Raw genomic sequence first — 27,392 nt, forward strand, 5'->3', positions numbered from 1 at the left:
GCAATGTTAAAGAACTGTATTCAGACTTTTTTTTTTTAAATGCAAATAATTATTTGAGTGAGTTACTATTCTATTCTAAATATGAATGAATCTGAATCATGATCAGCTTTATTGGCCAAGTATGTGTACACATACAAGGAATTTGACTTTGGTTTTAAGTTGCTCTCAATGTACTCACACACAGTTCAAAGAACAATTTTCAGGAAGATAGAAATAAATATACATACAGGTTAAAACAAGGACATCAAAGCTGAACTTCTTCTTCATCTTCTTCTTCTTTCAGCTGCTCCCATTAGGTGTCCCCACAGCAGATCATCTGTTTCCATCTCTTCTTGTCCTCTGCATCTTCCTCTGTCGTACCAACCACCTGCACGTCCTCTCTCACCATATCCATAAAGCTCCTCTTTGGCCTTCCTCTTTTCCTCTTGCCTGGCAGCTCCATCTTCAGCACCCTTCTCCCAATACACCCAGCATCTCTCCTCCGCACATCCAAACCATCTCAATCTCGTCTCTCTTGCTTTGTCTCCAAACCGTCTAACCTGAACTGTCCCTCTAATATACTCATTCCTAATCCTGTCCATCCTTGTCACTCCCAAAAAAAATCTTCATCTTCAACTCCCGCACCACCTCCTGTCTTTTCGTCAATGCCACCGCCTCCAAACGATACAACATAGCTGGTCTCACTACCATTTTGTAAACCTTCCTTTTTACTGTTACTGTTCTGTCGCAAATCACTCCTGACACTCTTCTCCATCCACTCCGCCCTGCCTGCACTCTCTTCTTCACCTCTCGTCTGCACACCACGTTACTTTGAAGAGTTGACTGCAAGTATTTAAACTCATTAATATTCAAACTCACCAAAGCTGAACAAAGATAAGTAAAAGTAAACATAGATATAATACAAGTGGGTGAAAAATAGGTATATATATATATATATATATATATATATATATATATATATATATATATATATAAAAATATACATATATAAAAAGCAACAATGACCAACAACATACAATTTCTATATACAAGTGTTTCTGTAAATTGTAAACAATACAAATAGTGCAAATAAATAAATATTGAATGGATATGCATGAAGTGGGTGGTTATGTACAGTATATGCATGTATACATGTCTATATACAGTATATACAGTGTGCAGGATTCATATTTGACAGTGATGGATGATATGTACATGTTTAAAACAGTGTGTATTTTAAACTGTTAATATTTAATTTGTAGGTAATGGATGTTGGATGTGGATGTTTGTTTTCTTACACTATATGACCAACTTAACTGTTCATTTAACTGAGGGATGGCTTGTGGAAAGAAATTGTTCTTGTTTTCTGGTTGTTTTGGAGTATAGTCCTGCCCGTTTCCTGACTCTGGAGATGTATAAGTCCTGAATGGAGGGCAGGTTGGCACCATTGATTTTTTTCTGCAGTCCCGAGTCTCGTTATAGTCTGTTCCTGTCCTGTTTGGTGGCTGAACAGACTGGATGATTGCAGAGTAGAACTGGATCAGCAGCTCCTGGGGCAGGTTCCTGAGCTAGCACAGAAAGTACATCCTCTGCTGGGTCTTTTTGATTATGGAGTCGATATTGGGTGCCCACTTTAGGTCCTGGGAGATGGTGATCCCTGAAACCTGAAGATTTCCACAGCACACACTGTGCTGTTGAGTGTGGTGAGAGGGGGCAGTGTTGGGGGGCCTCCTGAAGTCCACTGTCGTCTCCACAGTTTTAAGCGTGTTCAGCTCTGGCAGGGGGTGCAGTTGATTGTGTGAGTCTGAGTTGGAGTGGGTGAGGGTTGTGATTGTTGCCGTATCAAACTGATAGTAGAACATATTCAGGTCGTCAGCCAGTTGATGGTTCTCCACAGTGTGGGAGGATGGTTTCCTGTAGCTAGTGATGTAGGCCTCTCCACACTGACGTGGGGTCGATGGCTGTTTTTCATCTTTACAGTTCTCTTTGCTACTCTGATCTCCATTGTCAGTATGTTTCTGGACTGGTTGTACAGGATTCTGCCCCCACTTCTGTAGGCCTCCTCCTTGGCCTGACAAAGCTACCTTAGTTTAGCTGTAAACCATGGTTTGTTGTTGTATGTGCTGAAAGTTTTAGTCCGCACACACGTCCTCACAAAAGCTGATATAAAATGTCAGTGAGTTCATCTAGGGCTGTAGCTACAGCCTCAAAAACACTCCAATCAGAGCAGTCAAAGCAGACCTGTAATTTCACCTTTGCCTCGTTGGTCCATCTCCTCACACTCTTGACCACAGGCTTAGCAGACTTTATTTTCTGCCTGTAAATTGGGAGAAGACGAACCAGACAGTGATCAGAGGGTCCCAAAGCTGCATGTGGGACAAAGCAATATGCATTCTTAAATATGGTGTAGCAATGGTCCAGTGTGTGCTGTCTGTATTTTGGCAGTTCGTGGCTGAGGTTTGCTCTGTTAAAGTCCCCAACAACAATGAGCAGGAAGATGTTTGTGCTCCATGGAAGTTATCTGGTCAGCTAGGTGTTATAATGCCTTATTAACACAGGCCTGGGGTGGGATGTATACACCGACCAGAATAAAGAAGGAAAACTCCTGCTGTGAATATAACGGTTTACAGTTAATGTAAATGGTCTCTAAGTGAGGAGTGCATGTTATCCTACTGTGATATCTGCACACCAACCTTCTTTTATGTAGAAGCAGATTTTGCCTCCCCTCCTTTTTTTTCCCCGATAACTCCATTACGCGGCCCATTCGGAGGAGTTGGAAGCCCAGCAGATGTAGTGTGCTATCCAGGATGTGCTCACCAAACCAGGTTTCGGTGAAACACAGGACAGCAGATCTGGAAACCTCTGTGTTTGCTCTGTTGACAAGCAGCAGTTCATCCATTTTGTTGGCCAGAGAGCAGATGTTCGCCAGATGTATTGATGGGGGCACACTTCGAAATCCCAGCTGTTGCAGTTTAACCGTTTCCCATGTCAGCGTCTCCTGCAAATCCCATAGAGAGCTGGTGCTCCTCTGACTAAAAGCTCTGCAAAACGTTCTGGTTGTGTGGAGAATAGTGAAAAAGTTTGACAAGTGAAATGTCAAATGTTCAAAAGTTCCCCCCTGGTCAATGTTATCAGAAAGGGAGAGCTGAAAACTGAACAAATAAACAAAAACAAAGTACCAGAGAGTGCAACACCAAGGCTGCCATCTTTGCTCTTTTGTTTATATTTTGTTTTTATTTTAAAGATGCTGCATTCAGCAAATCACAGATATGACACAATAAATGAGTGGTTTTAGTTTACCTGAAAGATGTACTGTAGCCACAATGGCAATGATGCCAGGTATAACAGATCAGACACAGTGAGGTTCAGTAAATAAACTCCCAGCTCATTCTTCTGCTTCAGCTGCACAGCAGCGTGGTACAAAGAGTACAGGTTAGAGGGAACACCAATCTAGAATGAAGAAGATCATTCATTGTGATTATTTAGATTCTCTGCCCTCCTCTTCATTACCTGATTACTAAAGTATGTGTTTAGAATACTTGCCTCCCCTCTGCTCAGACAACCCTATTACCAAACAAGAACATCCATATTGGATGATTCTGCAAAATCCTGGATTACATTCATTACAACCTTATTAAAATTCATGCTTTCTACAACATCTGGTATGGTTATTGTTAGGAAAATAAAACACAGTTGAGGTACAGTATGATTAAAGTAAGGGAAAGATCATGGTTATGGCAAATAAAGCATGGCAGGTTATGGTTAGGCAACAAAAGCACCTGATTAAGGTTAGGGAAAGATTGTGGTTCCGGTTACTAAAAAGGCAAACGTTAATTACAGGTCTGGGACAGAACTCTTGTGTCTGCATGAAAGTAGGACTCACTACACGCCCATCTGCCACACTAACCTCCACCTCGCTACATAGAGGGCACACTACTTCCTACATTGGCACTGAATGTTGACATTGGATGTAAATTGTGAGTTACAGAATTGTCTTAAAGCTGACACTTGACTGAAGTGATTATACATTAATGAAGACATTCTTATGAATATTAAACCCTAGCCCTATTTCTAGGAAAATACACCTAATAACATACCCAAAATGAATCAGCAATAGCTCTTCAACCATAAGGTATAGATGCATATATGTGGTCCTTTGATAGATAATAAGCTAAAGAATATAAATCCAATGTAAGTAAACCTATGTCTATTACCATTCCAGAGTAAATGGAGATACAATAAAGAAAAGAAACAAGATTTTCATCCTCGCCTAGTATGAAATCTAAATTTCAAGGCAATATAACCATCATAACAAGGGTCCAGTGGCTAATAATGTAGCTGGATGTATTCTCAAACTACTTGACTACAAATGTAACTGTAAATGTGATGAAAATACACAAAAATACAACATCTGGACTGGAAAACAAAAAATCAAAGAGTATTTGGAGGGAAAAAATGGTTACAACAGTATTCTCCCATCGTGCAACACTTTGGGGATATCAACTTAACGTTTTAATAATTTAATTATTCTAAAACTCTTGTAAATGTAAATAAGACATTTGGTGTATAATTACACTGTTTTTATCTATGTTAAAATAGCCATTATTGAAGGAAAGAAGAAAAATATCAATATAACAGGTGACTCCAAACTTTTGAGGGGTAGTGTATGTATTTCACAGTTGGAATTGCAGGAGGGGCGGTGCCGCAGTGCCCTTAATGGACCACACGCCACTGCCTAACCGGCATGATTGTGGGTGGACACAGGGGCACCCAGAGGAGGCCCATAAGGTCTAGGTTTAAACCCAGAACCTTTTTGCTGTGATGTGACACTGTGCACTGCCCCACATCACACCTCATGAACTAAAAACTATCAAAAATGTCCACCTACAAAGACTGCTAATGCTGCAATTTGCACACATTAACTTAGCTTGTTCTTTAAGCATCAATGCTACCATATTGTGTATTCAAGGAGGAACTAGGCTTTCTAGAGCTTGAGACATGACATCACACTGACCTCAATTTAGAAACAAATCATTTCATCAATCAATCATTCAGACACCTCAACAGTTATGTTCAGGTATTCAAGATGTAAACACACTTACCAATAGTACGAGGATATACACACAGGAGAAAAGGTACTGGTGAATTTCATGGCTGATGGTGCAGTTAATCACGTCCTCCTCAGACATGGTGAACACACATCACACCCCACTCACACTCAAGCTACTTCACACACTCAAATTAATATTTTCAGATATGTTCACACATACATGTAACACACACACACACACACACACACACACACACACACACATCTTCATGTTGGTTGAGCATTCAGCGATGGCTTAAACTTGTCTCATTGGGTTGAGTATTTGTCTTCTCTGATTGGGTAGTCCAGTTTAATTTGGTCACTGTGGAACACAGAATAATTTATTTTATTATTTATTTTAGTTTATTAGAGATTAGAAACATTTTATTGTATATTATATTTGGTCCAATCACTGTGATGCTTCTTTGATGTGATGGATATAATGCAGTATGATTCCTTTCAGAGCCAGTGTTGCCAGATTTGATTGACAAAAAAGGAGCCCAATCAAAGCCTAGAACCCGTCCAGTCGACATAAAAGTAGCCCATTCATTTAGGATACATAATATATATATATATATATTTGGCACTGCAGTTATTTATATATAGCTGAATATAAGCAAGAGAAACAATAGTTACTTACATTACATACAATCAGTTCTAGGACACACTTCCAGTCTTCTAGATCTAAGTAGCCTAAATTATCACAAGCCACCCAAAACTATTTTTACCTGCTTAGTTAAATAGAATGTAGCCCAATTGTGCAGAAAACCACCCAATCTGGCACCACTGTTCAGAGCTTAACAAGACTAAAGCTACCAGTATATTACACAAATCACAGTTTAACCACTGAGTAGTCTGCAGAGGGCCCAAAGAATTTTTTTTTTGAGGAGAATATGAATGTCTGTACCAAATGCCATGGCATTCCTTTACATTAAAATGTAGCCAACCCAATGTTTTTTTTTAGATATTTCACTAAAAACTACAAACCTAACAGAGGAACTAGCAGAAAAGTCAGGGGATCACCAATGTTATTAGGATTCATTATTCAAAACAAAATCATGTAACCATTATTCACCTAGCACAGCTTAATTTAAACTGTTCTGTGTGGTTGAGACAGAGAGAATCGAAAGTAAAGAAACACATTGACTTCCTGTTTAAACCACAAATGCATCCTGTTCCTATAAGTAATTTCCTTTTTGTCATAATTTAACTAATGGTGATCGTGTCAGTGATTAAAATCTAGCACTATCTGTCATTACAGAGTCAATTGAGTACATTTACATTTACTTGCATGCATATACTGCTATTGGCATGTTCAAGAGCAGTGAGATGAAAATGGTGTGACACTGTGTTGTAGTCTACACAATATTATTATATCAATAGCCCTTAACCAGAGATACAATGTGAAATGGCTTTTGCTTTTCAAGATCACATTATGAAATTAAAATGATAAAGATTGCACCCTTCAACCTTGAACTCTCATTGAGTTCAAGGTTGCTCGTATACACTGCTCGTATCAACATGACAGCAGTTTTATTAGCGTGGCCAACAAAAAGAGGAAACCAAAGTCAGGATTTACTCTTACAGGCTTCCAGACCATGTTACAAGAGGTGACACTCAAATGCTCCTACTTAACTACTATTACAAACTGATAATGGCCAAGAGAGAACAATGACTGATGAGCAGTCATACTGTTGAGATGTGAGTGTAATGTGAAGCACGGCATTTCTAGAAAAATATATCAGCCTCTATGTACAGGCTAAGCTACAGTTAGGAGGGAAAATATAGGTATGATCTATATGATGCATATCCAGGATTCATCTTACACTGGTTAGATTACAGCAGCAGACTATACTGTACATGTTTAAGTTCCAAAAACCCTGATCTGATGGCTGCCTTCTGGCTAAAACCTGCACTGGGGCTACAGAGAACTACAATATCCTTCATCCAGTCTGCATTATTACAACTGAGACAGCAAAAGCTCCTCATTATGCATCTATCTTACCATTAGCAGGGGTGGCCAACAGTCCTCCATCCTGCATTTGTACCGCGTCACTACTTCAGCAGCAGCCGTTGTAATAACAGCTGCTTATGCTACATGTTTCAGGATGTTCTGTAACATCACACAACTAGAGGAAGTTCACATGTTGATTCAATTGATGTCTGCTGACTCCTCCCTTACTCTGACTGTTGTATGATGTAATGTTCATGCTCAGACATAAACAAAGATGGTGAGAATTCATTCACTATTTAATGTGAATAATGGTCTGGGCCTTTTATTAATGTACTACACAAGGCTTGTTACATATATGTAATGAATACATTGCATTACGTAGCTGTGGGCCCCTGTTTAACTCACTCCCGGAGTTAACATAAGTTCACAGTTCACTCTTGAGTAAGAACAATTTGATTCAGTAAAATGCACCATGTAAGCATAATATATACTGAAAAAATACTTAAATTACATTTTAACTCCACTCACCACCCCATTTAAAGGGCAGTAGATGTTGTATGGCACTAGAAAACTTTAAAGGGGATGTTGAAAAAGCACGTTGGAAGGCAAGAGTACATTTAAACACAAATATTATTGCACAAGAAGCGGAAATTCAACAAAAATAACTTAAAATTAAAAGAGAAAAAAAAACAACACCTAAAACATGCAGCTTCACAGCAAGCTGCCACATAGACCAGTGACTGGCTTTTTACCTTGTCAGTCTCACCTAACTTGAACCTAGCATCTGCTCAGGTTACCATAGGGTGGGCTAGACAGATACAAAGCTTTTAAAGAATATAGAAAAACAAACACATTAATATATGATGACTCTGTTACTGCTGACAATCTACTGTATCTATGGGCACAGACATGAGTGCACCAACTTAACAGAATATTATTTACTACATAACAGTTTCACCCTTGGTCCCTCAACTTGACAGTGCCCAGTCACTCACTGCTAGAGCACCTAATGATGCACACCTGTTTTCACTGTCAATGATTAAGGAGGTAATCTGCCCCAATATCACAAAACACTAACAAAATACATACATTATCACAGCAAGGCTGAACTAACAGAACATACCGTTGTGAAATACAAACTACACAACTTAAACTTATGTTCTGCTATTTGTGTAAACTGACTAATAAATATTGTTGGAAAACAGGGCCTAGTGAAAAGGGAGAGGAGCAACCTTTTCACAGGGCCCCTCCACAAGACTGGTTATTCAGCCTAGACTCAGATCATGTTTAACTGTACATAGTGGCATCTTTTTACACTGTAAATGCGTACAAGTACTACGTACTTGTTTTCACTCTTTGTACATATCATGCAGTATCTACTGTACACTCATTGTACTGCACAAACTATTTAGTGGTTCTGTCCATACTGTACATGTCAGAGTTACATTACTGACATAATCATAGCTGCATTCACTCACACTACATTTTGTATATTAGATATTGTTCATATTATACATATCATAATTACATTCCTTCATATTATACATACTTCATATAGGTTTATTGTTCATTCTGTACATTCATTCATCTTTATATGCAGTATTTCTACAGTATATCTACTTTGCTACAGTTTTCTACTGCGTTTTGTTGTATTGGTATCAAAATCTAAAAGAGTTATGTAATACACAGTACATTCCATCCATCCATACAAAAGCAGGTTAAATATTCACATTTATTTAACAAAATCCCAACTCAAGGTCCACCTACTAGCTTTTTCCTGGAGCTTGCAACTGTATCACATTGTCTTCATCAACAGATGGAGTTTGCTCATGCAGGTGGTTCGGCTGACATGCCAAGTCAGTAGAAAAACTCCTAATGAAGACCACGTGTTAATGTTGAATGCTTGTTGTTTTCTCAAACTGCCATTTCAAAAATGAAAGGTCAGGAATGACATTTCATGCTGAGTGAAAAAGATGTTTTTTAATACATTTTGGGGTTTTTTTTTCATCAAATCAGGACTTCAGGTTAGTCCAAAATGTATGCATAACTGTGGGGTAGTATGCCTACATCAATAAATCATTACTACAATACAGCAACCGAGGTAGAACTTACTCTGCATCTGTCTTGTATTACTGATATGGCATTTCTCTCCTCTCAAGGGTGGAGTAGTGGTGCAGCAAACAACTTCTTCAGACAGAACTTTAGGAAAAACCCACCGTCTAACTGCATGTTAGATGACAACCACCATATGTTCTATGCCTTCACTTCTGCAGTTTTGGAAGTCAATTTCCCCCACTGTCGTTGACATGGATATCAGCACATAATTTAAGATGAGCTATTCGATAAATGCCTTTTTTGCCTTCACTGTTTTGGCTGCACTATTTTCTTAACTACACTAAACTCTGGCATGTGTGCCTACAAGCATAAACCTATATGTGTATGTCATGGTACAGTTGTACCATTCCTAGTGTATCTGTCTGTTTGTCCCCTGGTGGTTCCCCTCCTGTGTTTGTCTGTATGTATGTGTGTGTGTGTGTGTGTGTGTGTGTGTCTGCTGGCAGGGCGCGGCCTCCGGTGAACTTCCAATCAGAGACTGACACACCTGCTACTCATCTGCTGCTGCTCACCTGCTCTCCATCCACTAATCAACACCTTGCAGTATATCTACCCGGCTCTTCTCACCAGTCTTCGTCAGATCGTCCGTTTACCCAAGTGGTTCATTCCTTTCACCTGCCTCCAAGTTACTCACCGGCTTTCCCAAAAGATCTCACCACGGATCCTCTGCTGCTCCACCTCAGTACTCTGTCCTTGCTCCGCCTGCCTGCTCTCACTAGTCTCCTGCAAGATCATACTCTCCAGCCAGGGCAGGGTTTTTCTTTGTGACCAAGAAGGACAAATCTCTTCCTCCCTGCATCGACTATCGAGGCTTGAACAAGTGAACAGTGAACAGTGAAGATCAAGTATCCTCTTCCCCTGATTAATGCTGCTTTTGAGCCGCTAACGGGAGCCATCATCTTCACTAAGCTCAACCTCAGAAATGCCTACTACCTGGTCAGGATTCGCGAGGGACACGAGTGGAAGACGCCGTTTAACACACCCGTAGGCCACTACGAATACCAGGTTTTGCCGTTTGGTCTTATCAACACACCTGCAGTCTTCCAGGCATTGATAAATGACGTTCTCAGGGATTTCCTCAATCGGTTTGTGTTCTGCAATTACAGCAGGGTTGCGGCACCCCTAACCAAACTCGCCTCCTCGTTGGCTCCATACATCTGGACCCTGTAAGCAGACCTTGCATTCACCAGACTCAAGGACCTCTTTTCTTCAGCACCCATCCTCACTCAACCTGACTCCTCCCGGCAGTTTATTGTAGAAGTGGATGCATTGGACACTGAAGTGGTGGCGGTGCTCTCTCAGCATTCCAGCGCCGACCAAGAACTCCATCCCTGCACTTTCTTCTCCCGTCGACTTACTCCAGCTGAACGCAATTATGATGTGGGCAAGAGAGAGCTCCTCGTGGTCAAGCTGCCACTGGAGGAATGGAGACACTGGCTGGAGGAGTTGGAGTTTCCATTTGCAGTGTGGACTGACCACAAGAACCTGGCCTACATTCAATCTGCAAAAAGGCTAAACCCTCGACAAGCCCAGTGGGCCCTGTTCTTTGGCCGATTCAACTATTCCTTAACCTACAGGCCAGAGTCAAGAAACATCAAACTTCTCTCGCCAATACATGGCCGAAGACTCCTCTCCTAATCTGGGCACCATCTTCATGCATCATTGTTGCTGTCACCTGCTTGATTGAGGCCTAGCTGAGGGAGGCCCAGCAATCCTAACCTGATCCAGGTAATGGACTACCCGACCATCTGTTTGTCCCTGACACTGCACGTTCCCATGTGCTTCAATGGGGGTACACTTCTAAATTTGCCTGTCACCCAGGTATTAATCGCACGCTGTGCTGTAGAGGCCGCCCTGCGCTGTGTGGCAGCCACCAATCCCAAATCCTGGAGCTCCCATCGGACCTGGGTAGAATATGCGCACAGCGCGCTAACTAGCGCAGCCACAGGTTAGTCACCTTTCAAAGCCTCCTTAGGTGGTGTCTGGTGTCTTCCAGCCCTTTGTGCCCGCCGTCCAGCTCCCCTCCACCCGTCCGGATCATCGATGAGCGCCAATTCATAACAGAAGTTATCTCATTGCACTTTTCCTATAGAGCAGGTCTAAACCATACTCTTGATAATATTATTTACAGAAACCCAACAAATCCCACCATGACCAAGCACTTTGCGACAGTGGCAAGGAAAAACTTCCAGAGAGAGAGAGAGAGAGAGAGAGAGAATTTTAAAATAGTAATAATGTAATGGTAGTGGTAATATTAATAAGTTAATAATAATAATAATAATAGGAATGACAGTCATAGGAATAATAATGACAATAATAGTTACAGAGCCAATGACAACAACTGTAGTAGCAGTTGTCGAGCAGGTAGAAATACCTGCTGAAAGCAGCAGGAAAGGAGAGAGGAGAGAAACGAGAAAGCACAAAACTACGGGAGAGAGAAGATGTCGAGTTAGTAACATGCATTAATGGGATAACAATGCATACAGATGGAGAGGGAGAGAAGGAGAGAGGAAAGAGGTGCATCATGGGAAGTCTACTGGCAGTCTAGGCCAGCAGTTCCCAAAGTGGGGGAGTGGAGGGTGGGGGGGTCGCAAGATGATTTCCAGAAACTTTATTTATTTTTTATTTTTTTATATGTTAAAAAAGGTTGTAATGATGCGAGTATAAATTTATGATAATTAAAATAAACTGGAAATAAAACTTTGTTTGATCTGATTAATTACGACAGTTAAGTGACAGCGTCAATCACAATTTACAGCACAACAACATGCGCTAGCTAGATGCACATTTAGTGTCTTGCTAAACAGCGATCGTCTATTTTGAGATCTAAATTTGATCAAAAATGAAATCGTTAGCAGTCTAATATTGAGGGTCGCGGTCTGAAAAGTTTGGGAACCCCTGGTCTAGGCCGCAGCATAACTAAGGGATGGTTCAGGACTCACCCAAGCCAGCTCTAACTATAAGCTTTATCAAAGAGGAAAGTCTTAAGCCTACTCTTAAATGTGGAGATGGTGTCTGCCTCCCGAACCCAAAGCCTAGTTGGAATGGGATCAAAGAGACAGGTTGATGGCTTAGATGAATTTATTGTCGAAGTTAGTTAAAGTCAATAGGAGCAAATCAGTCAAAATATATATCAGGTTTTACAGCTGTTTCTAAGGTTCCTGTGTTTGAAGATAAATCAGTACTGGTTGAGGGCAGGACGTGATGATTTTTTTCTATATATAGTAGTTAAGATTGTATTATTAAAGAAGCTCATGAAGTTGTTACTACTGAGTGTAATACATGGCTCAATAGAGCTGTGATTCTCTGTCAGCCTGGCTACAGTGCTGAAAAGAAACCTGGGGTTGTTTATATTTTCCTCTATTAATGATGAGTAGTAGGCAGCTCTGGTATTACGGGTGGCCTTCCTATATGTTTTATGACTATCTTGCCAGACTAAATTAGATTCTTCCAGGTTGTTAGAACACCATTTCCTTTCAAGTTTTTGCGATATTTGCTTTAATTTGCGGGTTTGGGGGTTATACCATGGAGCTAACTTTCTTTGTTTTATTATCTTCTTTAACGATAGAATCGAGTGTCGTTCGCAGTGAGCCTGCAGCGCTATCAACATGATGGTCATTTTGGGAGGGCCTGAAATTAGCAAAGAAGTACTCTGTTATATCGAGACATAGTATAGAATTAAATGCAGATTGGATCACTTCCTTAAATTTAGCTACAGAACTATCAGATAGACATCTAGAGTAGTAGTTTTTGCCTAATGGCGTGTAGTCCAGTGATAGGAGTTCAAAAGTTATTAAATAATGGTCCAATAATGAAGGATTCCATGGAAAGACTATTAAATGTTAAATTTCAATGCCATAAACCAGAACAAGGTTGTGGGTGTGGTTAAAACAGTGAGTGGGTTTATGTACACTATGACAAAAGCCGTACAGATCTAATAATGAGATAAACACAGTACTAAGGCTATCATTTTCAACGTCCACATGAATATTGAAATCACCTACAATAATTACTTTATCTGTTTTAAGGACTAAACTTGATAAAAACTCTGAGAATTCAGATAAAATTTCAGAATAAGGACCAGGAGTGTGATACACTATAACAAATAGAATTGGCTGTCGTGTTTTCCAGGTTGGGTGTGAAAGACTAAGAACAAGGCTTTTGAATGAGTTATAATTTAGATTAGGTTTAGGGTTGATTAATAGGCTTAACTCCTTCATTCATTTATGCTAATATATTCTTCATGACCCAGCCAGGTTTCAGTAAGACAAAATAAGTAAATCGTTCACTAGTACAGCTTTAGATAACAAAGATCTGATGTTTAAGAGTCCACATTTAATTGTCCTATTTTGTTGTGCTGTTTCAGCATTTATGTTTAAGTTTTTATGTATAACTCCTTCTGTTAACTTTTGATTTTATTAATTTAAGTGGTCGGGGGGGGAAACACTGTCACTAAGGAGTTTTGGGTGGGTAACTGCTCTGGAAGCGCAGAGAAGCATGTAGAACTGCACCTCTGCTTCCTGGTCATGATTCTGATTTCTGGACATAAAAGATGCTCCATCCAAAGTGGGATGAATGCTGTCTCTCAAAATAAGACCAGGTCTTCCCCAAAAAGTCCACCAATTATCTACAAAGGCCACATCGTTTACTGGACACCAGCTCGTCAGCCAGCGGCAGAATGAAGACATGCAGTTAAACATGTCATCACTAGTCAGGTTTGGCAGTGGCCCAGAGAAAACTATGTAGTCCGACATTGATTTTGCATATGTACACACCGACTCAACATTAACTTTAATGACCTCCAATTGGCGTAATCAGGAATCGTTACCACCAACTTGAATAACAATCTCAGTGTATTTACGTTTATCTATAGCCAGCAGTTTTAAATAGGATTCAACATTGCCCACTCTGGCCCCAGGAATACATTTGACTATGGTCGCTGGTGTCGCTAACTTCATGTTTCTCAAAATGGAGCTGCCAATAATCAGAGTTGGTTTCTCAACTAGTGTGTCGCTGAGTGGGAAGAACTTGTTAGAAACATGAACAGGTTGGTGGTGAACCATGGGCTTCTGCTTAGGGCTTCCTTCAGACAGTCACCCATCCTCCCTGGAGCTGCCGGGAGATGGCTAACAGGAGCTACCTCTGGTCGGTCTGCACCTGCTACTGGGGGCTGGCTAACTACAGCAGCTAATGATTGAGTTCCCATGGTGCGGAACCGCGTTTGCAATTCACTAAGCCTCACCTCCAATGCTACAAATAAACTACATTTATTACATTTCCCATTATCACTAAAAGAGGCAGAGGAATAGCTAAACATTTGACACACCGAGCAGAAGAGAGCAGGAGAGTGAGAGGGAGAGAGAGAAGCCATTGCTAGCTGCTAAGATAAAGAACGGTAGCTAGCAAAAATTAATAGCGTGTAAACTGTGGGATTTAGTGAGAAAATTGTTAAAAGAAGAGAGCTATGAGTGCTTGAGGGTAAATGTACGTTTAGATGTATAATAGTCACTATAATTGACAATTGAATAATGAATCAAAATTAACTGTGATGAGCTAGAGCAGCAAATATACGCTACTAGTAACACACAAACACCGGTGACCGGAAATGAGACAATACGCTTACCACACCACGTTAGCACATCTTAGTTCTCAGTTAAGAGAAGTAGCCAATGGCTGCTGGACGTGCGTCACCGAGGCAGGCGTCTCCAGTACCTCGTGGACTGGGAGAGATATGGCCAGAGGAACGCTCTTGGATTCCCCGATCATTCATCATGGACAATCAGCTAATCAAGGACTTCCACCGGCTACATCCTGACAGATCTGGTGGGTCGCCAGGGGGCTCCCATTGAGGGGTGGTACTGTCATGGTACAGCTGTACCATTCCTAATGTCTCTGTTTGTCCCTTGTTGGTTCCCCTCCTGTTTTTGTCTGTGTGTGTGTGTGTGTACGTGCGTGCGTGCGTGCTGGCGGGGAGCGGCCTCCGGTGAACTTCCAATCTGAGACTGACACTCCTGCTACTCATCTGCTGCTGCTCACCTGCTCTCCATCCACCAATCAACACCTTCCAGTATGTCTACACGGCTCTTCTCACCAGTATTCGCCAGATTGTCCGTTTACCCAAGTGGTTCATTCCTCTCACCTGCTTCCAAATTACTCATCGGCTTTCCAGAAAGATCTCACCACGGATCCTCCGCTGCTCCACCTCAGCCTGCTGTCCTCGCTCCACCTGCCTGCTCTCACCAGCCTCCTGCCAGCCCGCTGTCTTCGCTCAGTCCACCAGGTCACGGCGATTACTCACACACCTGGTTACTCCTTATGTTTTACAAATAAACCAAACCTAAATACTTCAATTCCTTCTGTGCTAGTCATGCTTTTGGGTCCAGTCTCTGTGTACCATAACAGGGTACATGCACACAGTCAAACACACCTCAAAAAGTGTGTTAGTGTGTGCAAGTATGAGTGCTTTCACAGTCATTTTGAATATTAACACCTGCACAATCATCCAGTGCAATCTCAGTTTGTTAGTCTCTGGTCATCCACTCATCCTGTGTTCTGTCTCTCTTATATTGACATCAAAAAACTAATATTTGAATTGTCAAGTAGAAAAATTTGAATTTTGTTGTTCATACTTGTTTCTTTAGGAAATCTATGTGTTTCTGCCTGCATTCTGTATCAATTTATAGTGAATATGACGCAGCAGCAATTAATTAATTAACATTCTCCACCATTTAACATGTAGTTAAAATTTGGCTCAGTTTTACACTAAGCCATTTCTCTTGATCAGTCAGGAGATAATGCAAAAATTAGCTTTGTGAGGGAATTAACCTGAAATCAGGCAGCAAGAGGTAAAACAGAGAACGGATACATAAAGGGACTGAATGTAAGTTACAGAAACCAAAGGCAATTATCTTTATATGTGAAACATTTATTACACACACAACTAACACACACACACACAACTAATAACTACTAGGCACACAAACGAATGGATAAATGCAGCCATGAATGTTATAAATAGAGTGATGAATAATTGATCAATGATAGAGGACCAGTGTGTAATTTTGGCATTAAACCAGTGAAAATCACCCTTTATGCACCATTCAGCAACTGAGAGAAGTTTTGCGAAGCACTTGTGAAATATTTTACGATTCCATGGGAGATTCTATTCCTGACCTCACACTAAATTACTTGTTAGTAACCGATTTAGCATTAACCCAAATATAAAACAGGAAAAGTAATGTTTTCACCTGGTAGCCAGGGGACAAGTTGTGCTAGAAGGGAGGCGCAATCGAGGAGCTCGGCATGTTTGGATGCGCTGAGTACCATGCGCAGTTCGACCAGTGATTCATCTTGTGGAGCCCACAAGAACTCTGGCTTTTTCGCTATCGTCGGTCCTGTGGTGCAACTCGGCTTGAGTCAATTGACTTGGAAGGTGGATCACATCTTGCGTACCCACTTAGCTGGGTGTTCTGTAGCTTTCAGATTTTGATTAACTCACAGTTCGTTTAGTTCTAACTTCGTCATGTTATGATAATAATATTGGACGTCGGCCATCAGCATGTTCTGTGTGGCTCAGAATTCAGTTGATTCTCCTGGGCCCACCCGGTGTCTGAAGAGAAGCATGGACCGCAGAGTTGAAGGAGACCCATGCAGAAAAGGGCAGAAGGCAAGAGAGCAGAACTTTAAGGGTCTACAAAGTATTGAAGAGGAGAGCAGCTTGAAGAGCAGAGAAGACGACTTGTTTGGGCTTTCTCTGTTGTAGTAGTCTTCTGTCCAGGGAGGGCCAATGTGATGTCATCGGCACAACACTTCACTCCCACCCCAGATCTTTTCTGTCTTAATTATTTTCCTGTACTAATTTCTTCCTAAAGAATCAATTGTTTGTTACCATTTAAATGCTTCCATATTAGAACTCTCATTAGTTGCTGAAAGACACTAAACACATATTATATGAATGACAGAATATCATCCTTATGAGTAATAGACTGGTAACCCAGGAAAATGTTATAAAATCATGTTACTATATTATCTGTTGTTATTAATACACATACATATGTTCCTATACATACATATATACATACATATATATATATATATATATATATATATATATATATATATATATATATATATATACATACATACATATATACACATATATACACACACATATATATATACATATATACATATACACATATAAAAAAAAAAAAAACTTTGTCCTTCACCCTCCGCTGGGTGGTCTCATCCTTCAAGCTCGGGTCCTCTACCAGAGGCCTGGGAGCTTGAGGGTTCTCTTGCAGTATCTTTGCTGTTCCCAGTACTGCACTCTTCTGGACCGAGATGTCTGGTGTTCTTCCAGGGATCTGCTGTAGCCACTTCTCCAGTTTGGGGTCACTGCCCCGAGTGCTCCGATGACCACGGGTACCACTGTTGCCTTCACCTTCCAGGCCTTCTCCAGCTCTTCTCTGAGCCCTTGGTACTTCTCTAATTTCTCATGTTCCTTTTTCCTGATGTTGCCATCACTTGGTATCGCCACGTCAACCACAACGGCTTTCCTCTGCTGTTTGTCAACCACCACGATGTCAGGCTGGTTCGCCATTACCATTCTGTCAGTCTGGATCTGGAAGTCCCACAGGATCTTGGCTCGGTCATTCTCTACCACCTTTGGAGGTGTTTCCCACTTTGACCTCGGGTTTCCAGTCCATACTCAGTGCAGATGTTCCTGTACACTATGCCAGCTACTTGGTTATGGCGCTCCATGTATGCTTTTCCTGCCAGCATCTTACACCCTGCAGTTATGTGCTGGATTGTCTCAGGGGCCTCTTTGCACAGCCTACACCTTGGGTCTTGTCTGGTGTGGTAGATCTGGGCCTCTATTGCTCTGGTGCTCAGGGCCTGCTCCTGTGCAGCCATGATGAGTGCCTCTGTGCTGTCCTTCAATCCAGCCCGCTCTAGCCATTGGTAGGACTTCTTGATATCAGCCACTTCAGTTATGTTCCGGTGGTACATCCCGTGTAGGGGTTTGTCCTCCCATGATGGTCCTTCCTCCAGCACGTCTTCCTCTGTTCCCCATTGCCTGAGACATTCCCTGAGCACGTCATCTGTTGGGGCCTTATCTTGGATGTACTTGTGGATCTTGGATGTTTCATCTTGGATAGTGGCTCACACACTCACTAGTCCACGGCCACCTTCCTTACGGCTAGCGTACAGTCTCAGGGTGCTGGATTTGGGATGGAACCCTCCATGCATGGTGAGGAGCTTTCGCGTCTTAACGTCTGTGGTCTGTATCTCTTCCTTTGGCCACCTTATTATATATCCCGCAGGGTATCTGATCACTGGCAGGGCGTAGCTGTTTATTGCCTGGGCCTTGTTCTTGCCATTGAGCTGACTTCTTAGGACTTGCCTTACTCGTTGGAGGTATTTGGCCGTTGCCGTCTTCCTTGTTGCCTCTTCGAGGTTGCCATTTGCCTGTGGTATTCCAAGGTACTTGTAACCATCCTCAATGTCTGCTATTGTTCCTTCTGGGAGTGAGACCCCTTCTGTGTGGACTACCTTCCCTCTCTTTGTCACCATTCGACTGCACTTCTCAAGCCCGAATGACATCCCAATGTCAAAGCTGTAGATCCTGGTGGTGTGGATCAGTGAGTCGATGTCCCGCTCGCTCTTAGCGTATAGCTTGATGTCATCCATGTAGAGGAGGTGACTGATGGTGGCCCCGTTCCTGAGTCGGTATCCATAGCCAGTCTTGTTGATTATTTGGCTGAGGGGGTTCAGTCCTATGCAGAACAGCAGTGGGGACAGAGCATCTCCTTGGTATATGCCACATTTGATGGATACTTGTGCAAGTGGCTTGCCATTGGCCTCAAGGGTGGTTTTCCACATCCTCATCGAGTTCGCAATGAAGTCTCTTAGAGTCCTGTTGATGTTGTACATCTCTAAGCATTCAGTGATCCATGTGTGCGGCATTGAGTCATATGCTTTCTTGTAATCAATCCAGGCAGTGCACAGGTTGGTGTGTCGGGCTCTGCAGTCTTGGGTGACTGTTCTGTCAACCAGGAGTTGGTGTTTGGCTCCTCGGGTTCCTCTGCCAATGCCCTTCTGTGCTTTGCTCATGTATTGATCCATGTGTCCACTTATCTTAGCCGCGATGATGCCTGACATGAGCTTCCATGTTGTGGAGAGACAGGTTATTGGCCGATAGTTGGATGGGACTGTGCCCTTTGCGGGATCCTTCAGGATCAGGATTGTGCGCCCTTCGGTAAGCCATTCAGGGTGCGTCCCATCTCTTAGCAGCTGGTTCATTTGTGCTGCTAGGCGCTCATGGAGTGCAGTGAGCTTCTTTAGCCAGTAGGTGTGGATCCTGTCAGGGCCCGGTGCTGTCCAGTTCTTCATACCTGAGACTCTTTCTTGGATGTCTGCCGCTGTGATGGTGACTGGATTCTGTTCAGGGAGGTTGCTGTGGTCCTTTCTCAGGGCGGCCAGCCACTGTGCATCGCTGTTGTGTGATGCCTCCCTTTCCCATATACTTTTCCAGTACTGTTCCGTTTCCAGCCTTGGTGGGTCTGCTCTGCTGTTATTACCCTGCCATTGAGCGTACACTTTCGCAGGTTGAGTTGCGAACAGCCGGTTTATTCTTTTGGCTTCATTATCTCTCGTGTATCTCTTTAGGCGGCTGGCCGAGGCTTGGAGCCTTTGTTTGGCAGTTTCGAGTGCTTCAGGTATGGGCATCTGGTTGTACTTCTTGGGTACTTGCTTTCTCATTGCACCTCTCTCAGCCTCTGTCAGTTGGCTCACTTCTCTCCGGGCCTCCTTGATTTTTGCCTCCAACCTTCGTTTCCATGGTGGGTATTGTCTCTCATGGCTCCCATGGTTGCTCTTGTAGCCAAGCATCTCTAGGATCACTGCTGCTGAGGCGTATATCAGCTCATTGGTTTCAGTGATGGTTGTGGTAGGGATCGCTCTCAATGCTGCATTCACATCTTCTAGGAGACTTTCTGATGGTACTTCACTTAGCCGTTGTAGTTGGCATCGGGTTGCCTTGTATTCATCCTCGCCATGATCTTATCTTTCAGGTCAGTCGCTGCCTCGTTCAGCGTGATTTCTCTTGGGGCTTCGTGCCCAATCTCTGGTTGGGGAGCTGCTGGTTGCTCCCCTCTGACCTGTAGTCCTGGCTCCCCCTTGCCGTAGCATTTGTGTTGTACCTCGTCAATCTCAAGTTGTGATAGCAGTTGCCGCTTGTGGATGTTGGAACACTGAGCTACTAGTTGCTTCGCCGTAAGCCTTGATTGTGGGTTTCGAAGTAACCATTCATCCCACATCCTGTGCATGTAACCCCTCTGACTAGGGTATATATATATATATATATATATACACTTATAACAGCAAATGAGAAAGTAAAATAAAATCAATACAGGTCAGTGTTATGTCCATATTCTTCACAGTCATGTATTTCGTTTGCCTCTGAGAGGCATGCAGAAGAAAGGGGAAGAACCAACCCCCTAGCAGAGTCACATTAGGTGTAACATTTGATATTCCAATTTACATCTCATTTCTGGATTAGTTCAGTTCCTGTATCAAAATCAGCATGTTGAAATAAAACTTCACATTATTCCTATAACATTAATTAAACATGGTATATCAATTAATGTACATTTGACTGAATTGCAAAGTTGGTTTCTTCCCTTTATTGATGAAGTCCAGATATCATCACTTGGGGGGATTAGTGAGGGTCACTATTTGGCTCACTGTCACATAACTTTTATTGGCGTCCTGGCAGGGGTTGTTTTATGACCCCAAAGACAGGATGTTTGGGGAAAAGTTTATCTTTGAATTCTCACAGAGCTTGTCTATAAATCAGGCAGGCTGTATAGGAGAGGGTATCAGTTTTCTGTGGAATAGTGATGTTGTTCATCATCATTATCATCATCATAATCCTTTCTCACATTCCTGACTGTGACATTTAAATGTGAGGCAAAAGTAATGGCTGTAAGTGCTTTAGCTTTTTCACTGACACTGACCCCTGAGCACTCTGCCTTCAGTGTGTGAATGACTAGTTAGTTTCTTTGGACTGATGAGCAGTTAACATCTGGCATCAGTGTGTGAATGGGGTGAATGTGACAGGTAGTGTGCTTTGAGTGGTCGGAAGAGTAGAAAGGCGCTATACAAGTACAGTCCATTTATCATTACTCCCACTGTGTTGTAGATGCCAGGTGCAAGTACAGGAACATAAGTGACACTGTACATAAATGTATAAGTATTTGTTACTTCCATTGATGCTGTTAGACTAAACCAGTGAGGGAAAGTTAGTTGGATTTATGAATAGCATCTAAATGCAGTTTTGCTTACTTTCTGTAAACTCCAGCTCTAATGTAACACAGAGTCAATGGACAGTAAAGCCTCTAAGTATAACCTCCACTATATTTCTTTGCTTTGGCATCCCAACATCTTTAGAATGGCTCCATAATAACATACTATAAAACCATTTACTGCCATTTAACACACCACACTTAATCCACAAGCATCATCTCTCTTTCTCTCACTCAGTTCAATACTGTTGTTGACTGTGCATTCTTTAAGAGTCAAGCTCACCCATGCTTTTAACCCTTATTCACCCAAGTGACTGGAATAAATTCAATTTATACACATACAGTAACACGGTATATTTTATCTGAAAAATAAGGACTGTGAAATTTCCTTTTTTGTAGAAAAAGATATTTGCTCTGTACACCTGCATGCCTTCCCCTGTTGACCCCGCCACAGAGGAGTGAACTGGGGTGAGGTGTCAGTGACTGCAACTGTGGGTCAGTGGCTGCAATAATGCATCATTCAACCTGTATCACCTTATCTCACTAGGCTCACATTGTGTCCTGTGTGGTCAGTACACAATCTGACCATAATGTATGTCAGAGTAATGTAGTCAGATGCTGGATGCAGACACAAATGTAAATATATCTAGTAAGCACAATATGCAGGTACATCCAGATCAGTTCAGATCTATAACAGAAACAATTATACCGAGATGACATGTGTAGCCACCGCCCACATATGTCATCTGACATACTTACTTCTTTATAACTAGTAAAAACAAGCATTTTACATCCAGACTGAAACATTTGTACAATCTGTTTGAGTTACAAATGGACATGATATTGGAGATGCATTCTCTTTATGCACATGCATTACAGCAGGGTCAATGACTGTTGCGTCTATACTCTGTGCCATCTTTCCTGCAGATTAACGTCACAGTGTGAAATGATAGAAAGTCTACAGTGGAGCCACACACAGCAGGTGCAGCAGACTAAGGAACAGAAAGGCATACTGCATCCAGTGTCTCTAAAAAAGTCTGAGTATCAAAAAAATAAGGTTGTACTGCATGTCGTCCAAACACATCAAAGGTAGGGATGCATCAATACAATTTTTTCTGTCCCCCTCAACTGAGGGTATCTACTGATCCTAAGTACCAATCCAATTCCAGTGCTCTTTTTCCCAAATTTGAAAATCCCCTCCAGACATGTTTTAAGTTGTATACAAATACTCAATTTACTTACTTACTTTGTGACTGATGTGGTTTTTGCACAAAAAATTACCTTGTTAAAAATTCTTAAAATATCATCTTCTTCTCTCTCATTACTCAATTAATGTAACTGATAGCATTAACATCTGTATAATGACTGACAAAGAAAATATGTTTTAAAAAATTTAACAACAACATGTCTTCAGGAAACAACAGACTATTTGACCACTTGGGGCTGCAGAAACAAGCTATAAATACAACACTGGAATATTATCACTTTTTAAATTCGTATAGTGAACTTGTTAGCAAACAATCCAGCCAATTATTTGGAGTCGTGCTCCAAAAGTCCAATATTCACTCTCCTTTTAGCTCTGTTTTGGTCTCCACCAACTCCTGAGGAAAATATCTAGCTGTTTAGCTGCTGAATGCTGCACTATTCTCACCAGCTAGTTGCTAACTGTGTCTGTCTGCTGTTAGGTGCTGAGCCGGTAGTGTACAGTGGATTTTAGAGCTTTTTCACTGAAAATAGCTGCCTCCCACAGCGAAAATAATGCTATGAGAGCTGTGAGAGTGAACCAAAACAAAGTTGAGGGCCACAAAACCAAAACAATTAGCTAAAAGAGGCTTAAAACCTCCGTAGAGCTTAGGGGAAGGGCAGCGTCAGATGATAATTCTACAGTATGTGGGTTCATCACTATGAGGTACCCTTTTCACATAGAAGGAGTTATGTGATCCATTTTTAATATAAAAATATTGATTTCAGCTGCTTCAACTGTTCAGCCACAAACTGAATATCAGTTTTGGTCTGGCATTGGGCACAATTCACTGTCTCTTACTATAAATTATTTTAATTAATTTTTCTTGTACAATAATAACTGAAAATGTCCTTTTCAGAAATTCTAGAAATTATTAAGACATTTAAGAGAAAGCTCAGCTGACTGCTGCAAGAGTGGCCATCGTAGTTTCTCCTACACACTTAGAAGGGGAGGGTGAGGCGAGCGGTATTCAAATGGTTGCAAACTGCAATTTCACCGTTAGATGCCACTAAATCCTACACACTGCTCCTTTAGCATAAAACTGCATGCAATTCCATTACACATTAAACATCTTAATCTGGATTTTAGTTTGAAATAAATCGTTTGAATGTATTTTGAATGTTTTTCATTTACCACTTGCCTATCAGGCCATCACTTTTCTGAACTTGTCAAGAGACAGCAGCCACAATTAATTTCCTTTCTTGACTGTAATATCCTGTTAGGTGTAATAATCAAAAAGAGTAAATATGTTATATTTACACTTTTCATTGGAATAGCATTGTCAGGGAACAACAGTTTACTATCTGTCTGCTATCTAGATTTGTAGTGCTATTTTCATTATTCTAGTCCGTATCCATCAGTGCATAAGGAAATAACTCTGCTTTTTGGAGTTCCTCAAAAACATTATATTTTATGTTTTACCAGCATGTGAAGTCACTAAAGCCTAAATTACCAATGGAAAAGTGGCAAATACTGATTACAACAAAATTGTACCTAGTGTTTCTAGACAGCTAAATTGACATTAAGGTCAGCCAGATGACACCAGTTGGCTGACAGTTATCAATACACAGTGAAATATGCCACAAATTGGGTGAGGATCCCCGACAATGACTTCACCTTTCCCCTAACCCCTCCCACATCTGACATGGACTTATTAATGGACCTATTCCATGGACCTTTTCATCTGACTTACTAGAGTTCATTTATTGGATTCATGTAGTTGTGGTCCCTACACTAGTATTAAAACCTATTATAATCCTATTGTAGGTTTGTAAACCCCCTCTGCTCTAAATTTTTACAAACCGTTTTCCTCACATACAGCTCTTGTTGTGCCATATGTGAAATTTGGCTATAGAAATAAACTGGACATGGGCTTAACTTCTGGCCTTAATTCATTTGCTCACCTGCACATTGTAAAAATTAAGTAATATACTGCTGAAGAACAATTCAACTTTTAAAGGATAGCTCAACAAAACATCGGACCTTAACTCAACAGACCACTGTTTGTTTCCCATTTCCTACCGTCAGCGTTGGTTTTTTTTATAGCATGACCATGATCATTCCATAATCTTAACCATTTGGTTATTATCGTAACCATTATGGCGAGGCTCCTCTAACCTTAACAAAGTAGTAATTTTAACCCAAGCTATAATGTTTCCCTAACCTTAACAAAGTACTTATTTTAACCCAAACCACGATCTTTCCCTGAACCTAACTCAGTTGTTTTTGTGCCTAAACCTAACCAAACCTTAATCAGAGTGTTGTCACATCATAAAACAGATTTACTGTTTAACAGTGATTTGGAAGGCACAGAAAAATTATGTTCTCCTGCTGATGTTAAGAAAACACATGCAAATAGACAAAACACAAGCAAATTAAGAAAACATCTTCACCAACTTGACAACACATGTGCAGCATTTAGAAAACAACCAAATACAGAAAAGCAGCAAATACACACAACACAACCAAATACAGAAACACAGCAAGTAGCACAGACGACAACGGAAACTGTTTCCAGGGGACACTAAGTAAAAAAATCCAGGGTAGCAGACATGTTAATTCTGGAAAGATGTGTTGTTATTGTTGTTATTGGTGAACCAGCCCTCAAAAAAGCACAATAATAGTAAGAAATGCACACCTATTTGGCATGACAGAGCGATAACACACAGAGTAAACTAATAACACATGAAAGGGAGGGTGACATTGGCAGTAGTGTGCTGCAGATGTATGCACAAGGCTGAAGGCATCAGAGATTTTGTAGGTTAATGTTAATGGTGAATCAATCAGTTTATTTAGGATAATTATTAACCATTATGTCGAAGCTCCTCTAACCTTAACAAAGTAGTCATTTTAACCCAAGCCATAATTTATTTGTACTTGCTACATAGTGAGGACTGAAACACGTTTTTTACCTACAGAGTGAGGACATTTTTGGAAAGTGAGGACATTTTGGCTGCTCCTCACAACTTCAAAGGGCTGGTTAAAGGTTAAGACTTGGTTTTAAGGGTTAGGTTAGAATTAGGTTATGGTTAGGGTGAGGGTAAGGGTTAGGCATTTAGTTGTGATGGTTAAGGTTAGGGTAAGGGGCTAGGGAATGCATTAAGTCAATGACGGTCCTCACAAAGATAGAAGTACAAGGATGGGTGTGTGTGTGTAAGTGGATGTGTGGGTGTGTATGTGTGTATTATGTATACAGTTGTGAGTGGGTTATTCTTGTACAAATAGTTTTACAAAGGTAAAATGGAAAACAACCCTATCATGTTATCACATCAATATGCAATTAAATCATGTCTTTAGTAGGTCCTGGAGATCCCCAAACAGTTTTTTTGTCGTCAAAATGTGTCTCTTGTGGTACCCTGGGAAAGATAAAAACAATATCTGACCCAGTGTTTCATAGAAATGAACAAAATCTGATCAGACTTCTGATTTTTCTCTCATGAAACAAACTACTTTTACTATCTTTGCGAGGATTCTGCATTGACTACAGTCAGAACAGGAGACCTAAACCATCAGAACTACATGTATGGTGTTAGGCTAATCCTTAAAATCCTTAAGGATAAGAAACTTTCCAGAAAGAGAGTGGTTACCGTTGTGTTTGCAGCCCAGTTACATTGGTTTTCTGTGTTTTGTGTGAGCAGCAAAAGGTCACAACACCACCACCAGCTACATCTGATCCTACTAATGACTTGTACCATATGTTACAGGTTGCTGCTATCCACCAGGTCTAATCACATCATGTAGCCAGAGTGGGCTGTACCTTTATTTTTTTTTAAAAAGGAAATGGTTAGCAATATGACATGATTACTATAGCAAGTGTAGCTAACAAATGTCAGACATTGTTTATTGGCCGAGATCTGATAATCTAAGATGATGCTGCTCCAAGACCATTTTTGTTGATTGATTTTTTTGTTGATTTGTTCACTGCTAATGAGGTGTATAATTCAAATAATAAGATACAAGCTCTTACGCAATTTCCTTGGTGTGGTTTCTGTGGTTATGGTTATTCGGCAAGCTGCGTTTGGAAGATTAAATAAGTTCAACAATCAACAACTCAGAGAAGCAACAAATAGCCATGCAAATTTGCAAAGGCAGCAGCTTTTGAGTTACATATTGACCACTTTTAAGTAAGCTAACATGTTAGCAAACAGTTGTGTTCATGAGGACGGTTGTGATTATGAGGTCTGTCCCTTTATGAAGTTAATATTTTCTTTTTTGTTTCTCTCTTTCTATTTTGTCTCCAGCAAACAGACCCAGGTCCAGACCATCCAGGTGCTCTCAGTGTTGCAGAACTGCACGCCAGCAATTGGATCTGATGTCTAGAGCCTTCTGGCTCATCTGTCAGAAATTAGGTGTACACAGTGACAATTTGTAAAACTGTTTCAGACTGTGATTTTTATCATCTGGATAAATTACAATGATGTTGATTTAAGGTTTTTTAAAGCGTTTGATTTTTATTAGGTCATGGATCAACACACACTATTAGCTATTGAATTGTTAGAGAGTTTAGCAGACTCAGTAGCACACAATCTTCAGAATGAGTCGGGTTTTCAAAACGATTTAAATGAAAATGGTTTGAATAAAAACGACACAACCACTACATCTAACAGCTCCAAACAGCTGGTAGATCATCTCCTTACTTTAAATCAAGCTCTCACTAACCTTGAACAGTTAGAGAATGAATCATCACTAGACGAGACAATCAGA

The 27,392-nt window shown here is 41.0% G+C and overlaps 1 protein-coding gene and 1 long non-coding RNA gene across 4 annotated transcripts in view; one reads left to right on the forward strand and one right to left on the reverse strand.

Annotated features, from left to right (window-relative positions):
• The window catches only part of LOC122861670 (ovarian cancer G-protein coupled receptor 1), a 57,925-nt gene that overhangs the window by 11,989 nt on the left and 18,544 nt on the right, over positions 1 to 27,392 (reverse strand). The window contains exons 1-3 of one of the 3 annotated variants that reach the window (XM_044166412.1): positions 7,074 to 7,186; positions 5,082 to 5,390; positions 3,280 to 3,429 (exon numbers count right to left, since the gene is read on the reverse strand). In XM_044166412.1, the coding sequence (XP_044022347.1) occupies positions 3,280 to 3,429; positions 5,082 to 5,168 (237 nt within the window). In that variant the 5' untranslated portion in view covers positions 5,169 to 5,390; positions 7,074 to 7,186. Of the gene's footprint in view, positions 1 to 2,232; positions 2,297 to 2,672; positions 3,026 to 3,279; positions 3,430 to 5,081; positions 5,391 to 7,073; positions 7,187 to 27,392 lie in introns of those variants that run through there. The other 2 variants (XM_044166413.1, XM_044166411.1) reach the window with 2 other exon arrangements.
• Positions 14,563 to 22,521, forward strand: LOC122861671. The gene is made up of 3 exons (XR_006374548.1): positions 14,563 to 15,204; positions 15,307 to 15,417; positions 22,373 to 22,521. It is a non-coding gene; the product is annotated as an uncharacterized LOC122861671 (long non-coding RNA).

The sequence above is a fragment of the Siniperca chuatsi genome, linkage group LG15 (genome assembly GCF_020085105.1).
Source record: "Siniperca chuatsi isolate FFG_IHB_CAS linkage group LG15, ASM2008510v1, whole genome shotgun sequence".
Lineage (NCBI taxonomy): Eukaryota > Metazoa > Chordata > Actinopteri > Centrarchiformes > Sinipercidae > Siniperca > Siniperca chuatsi.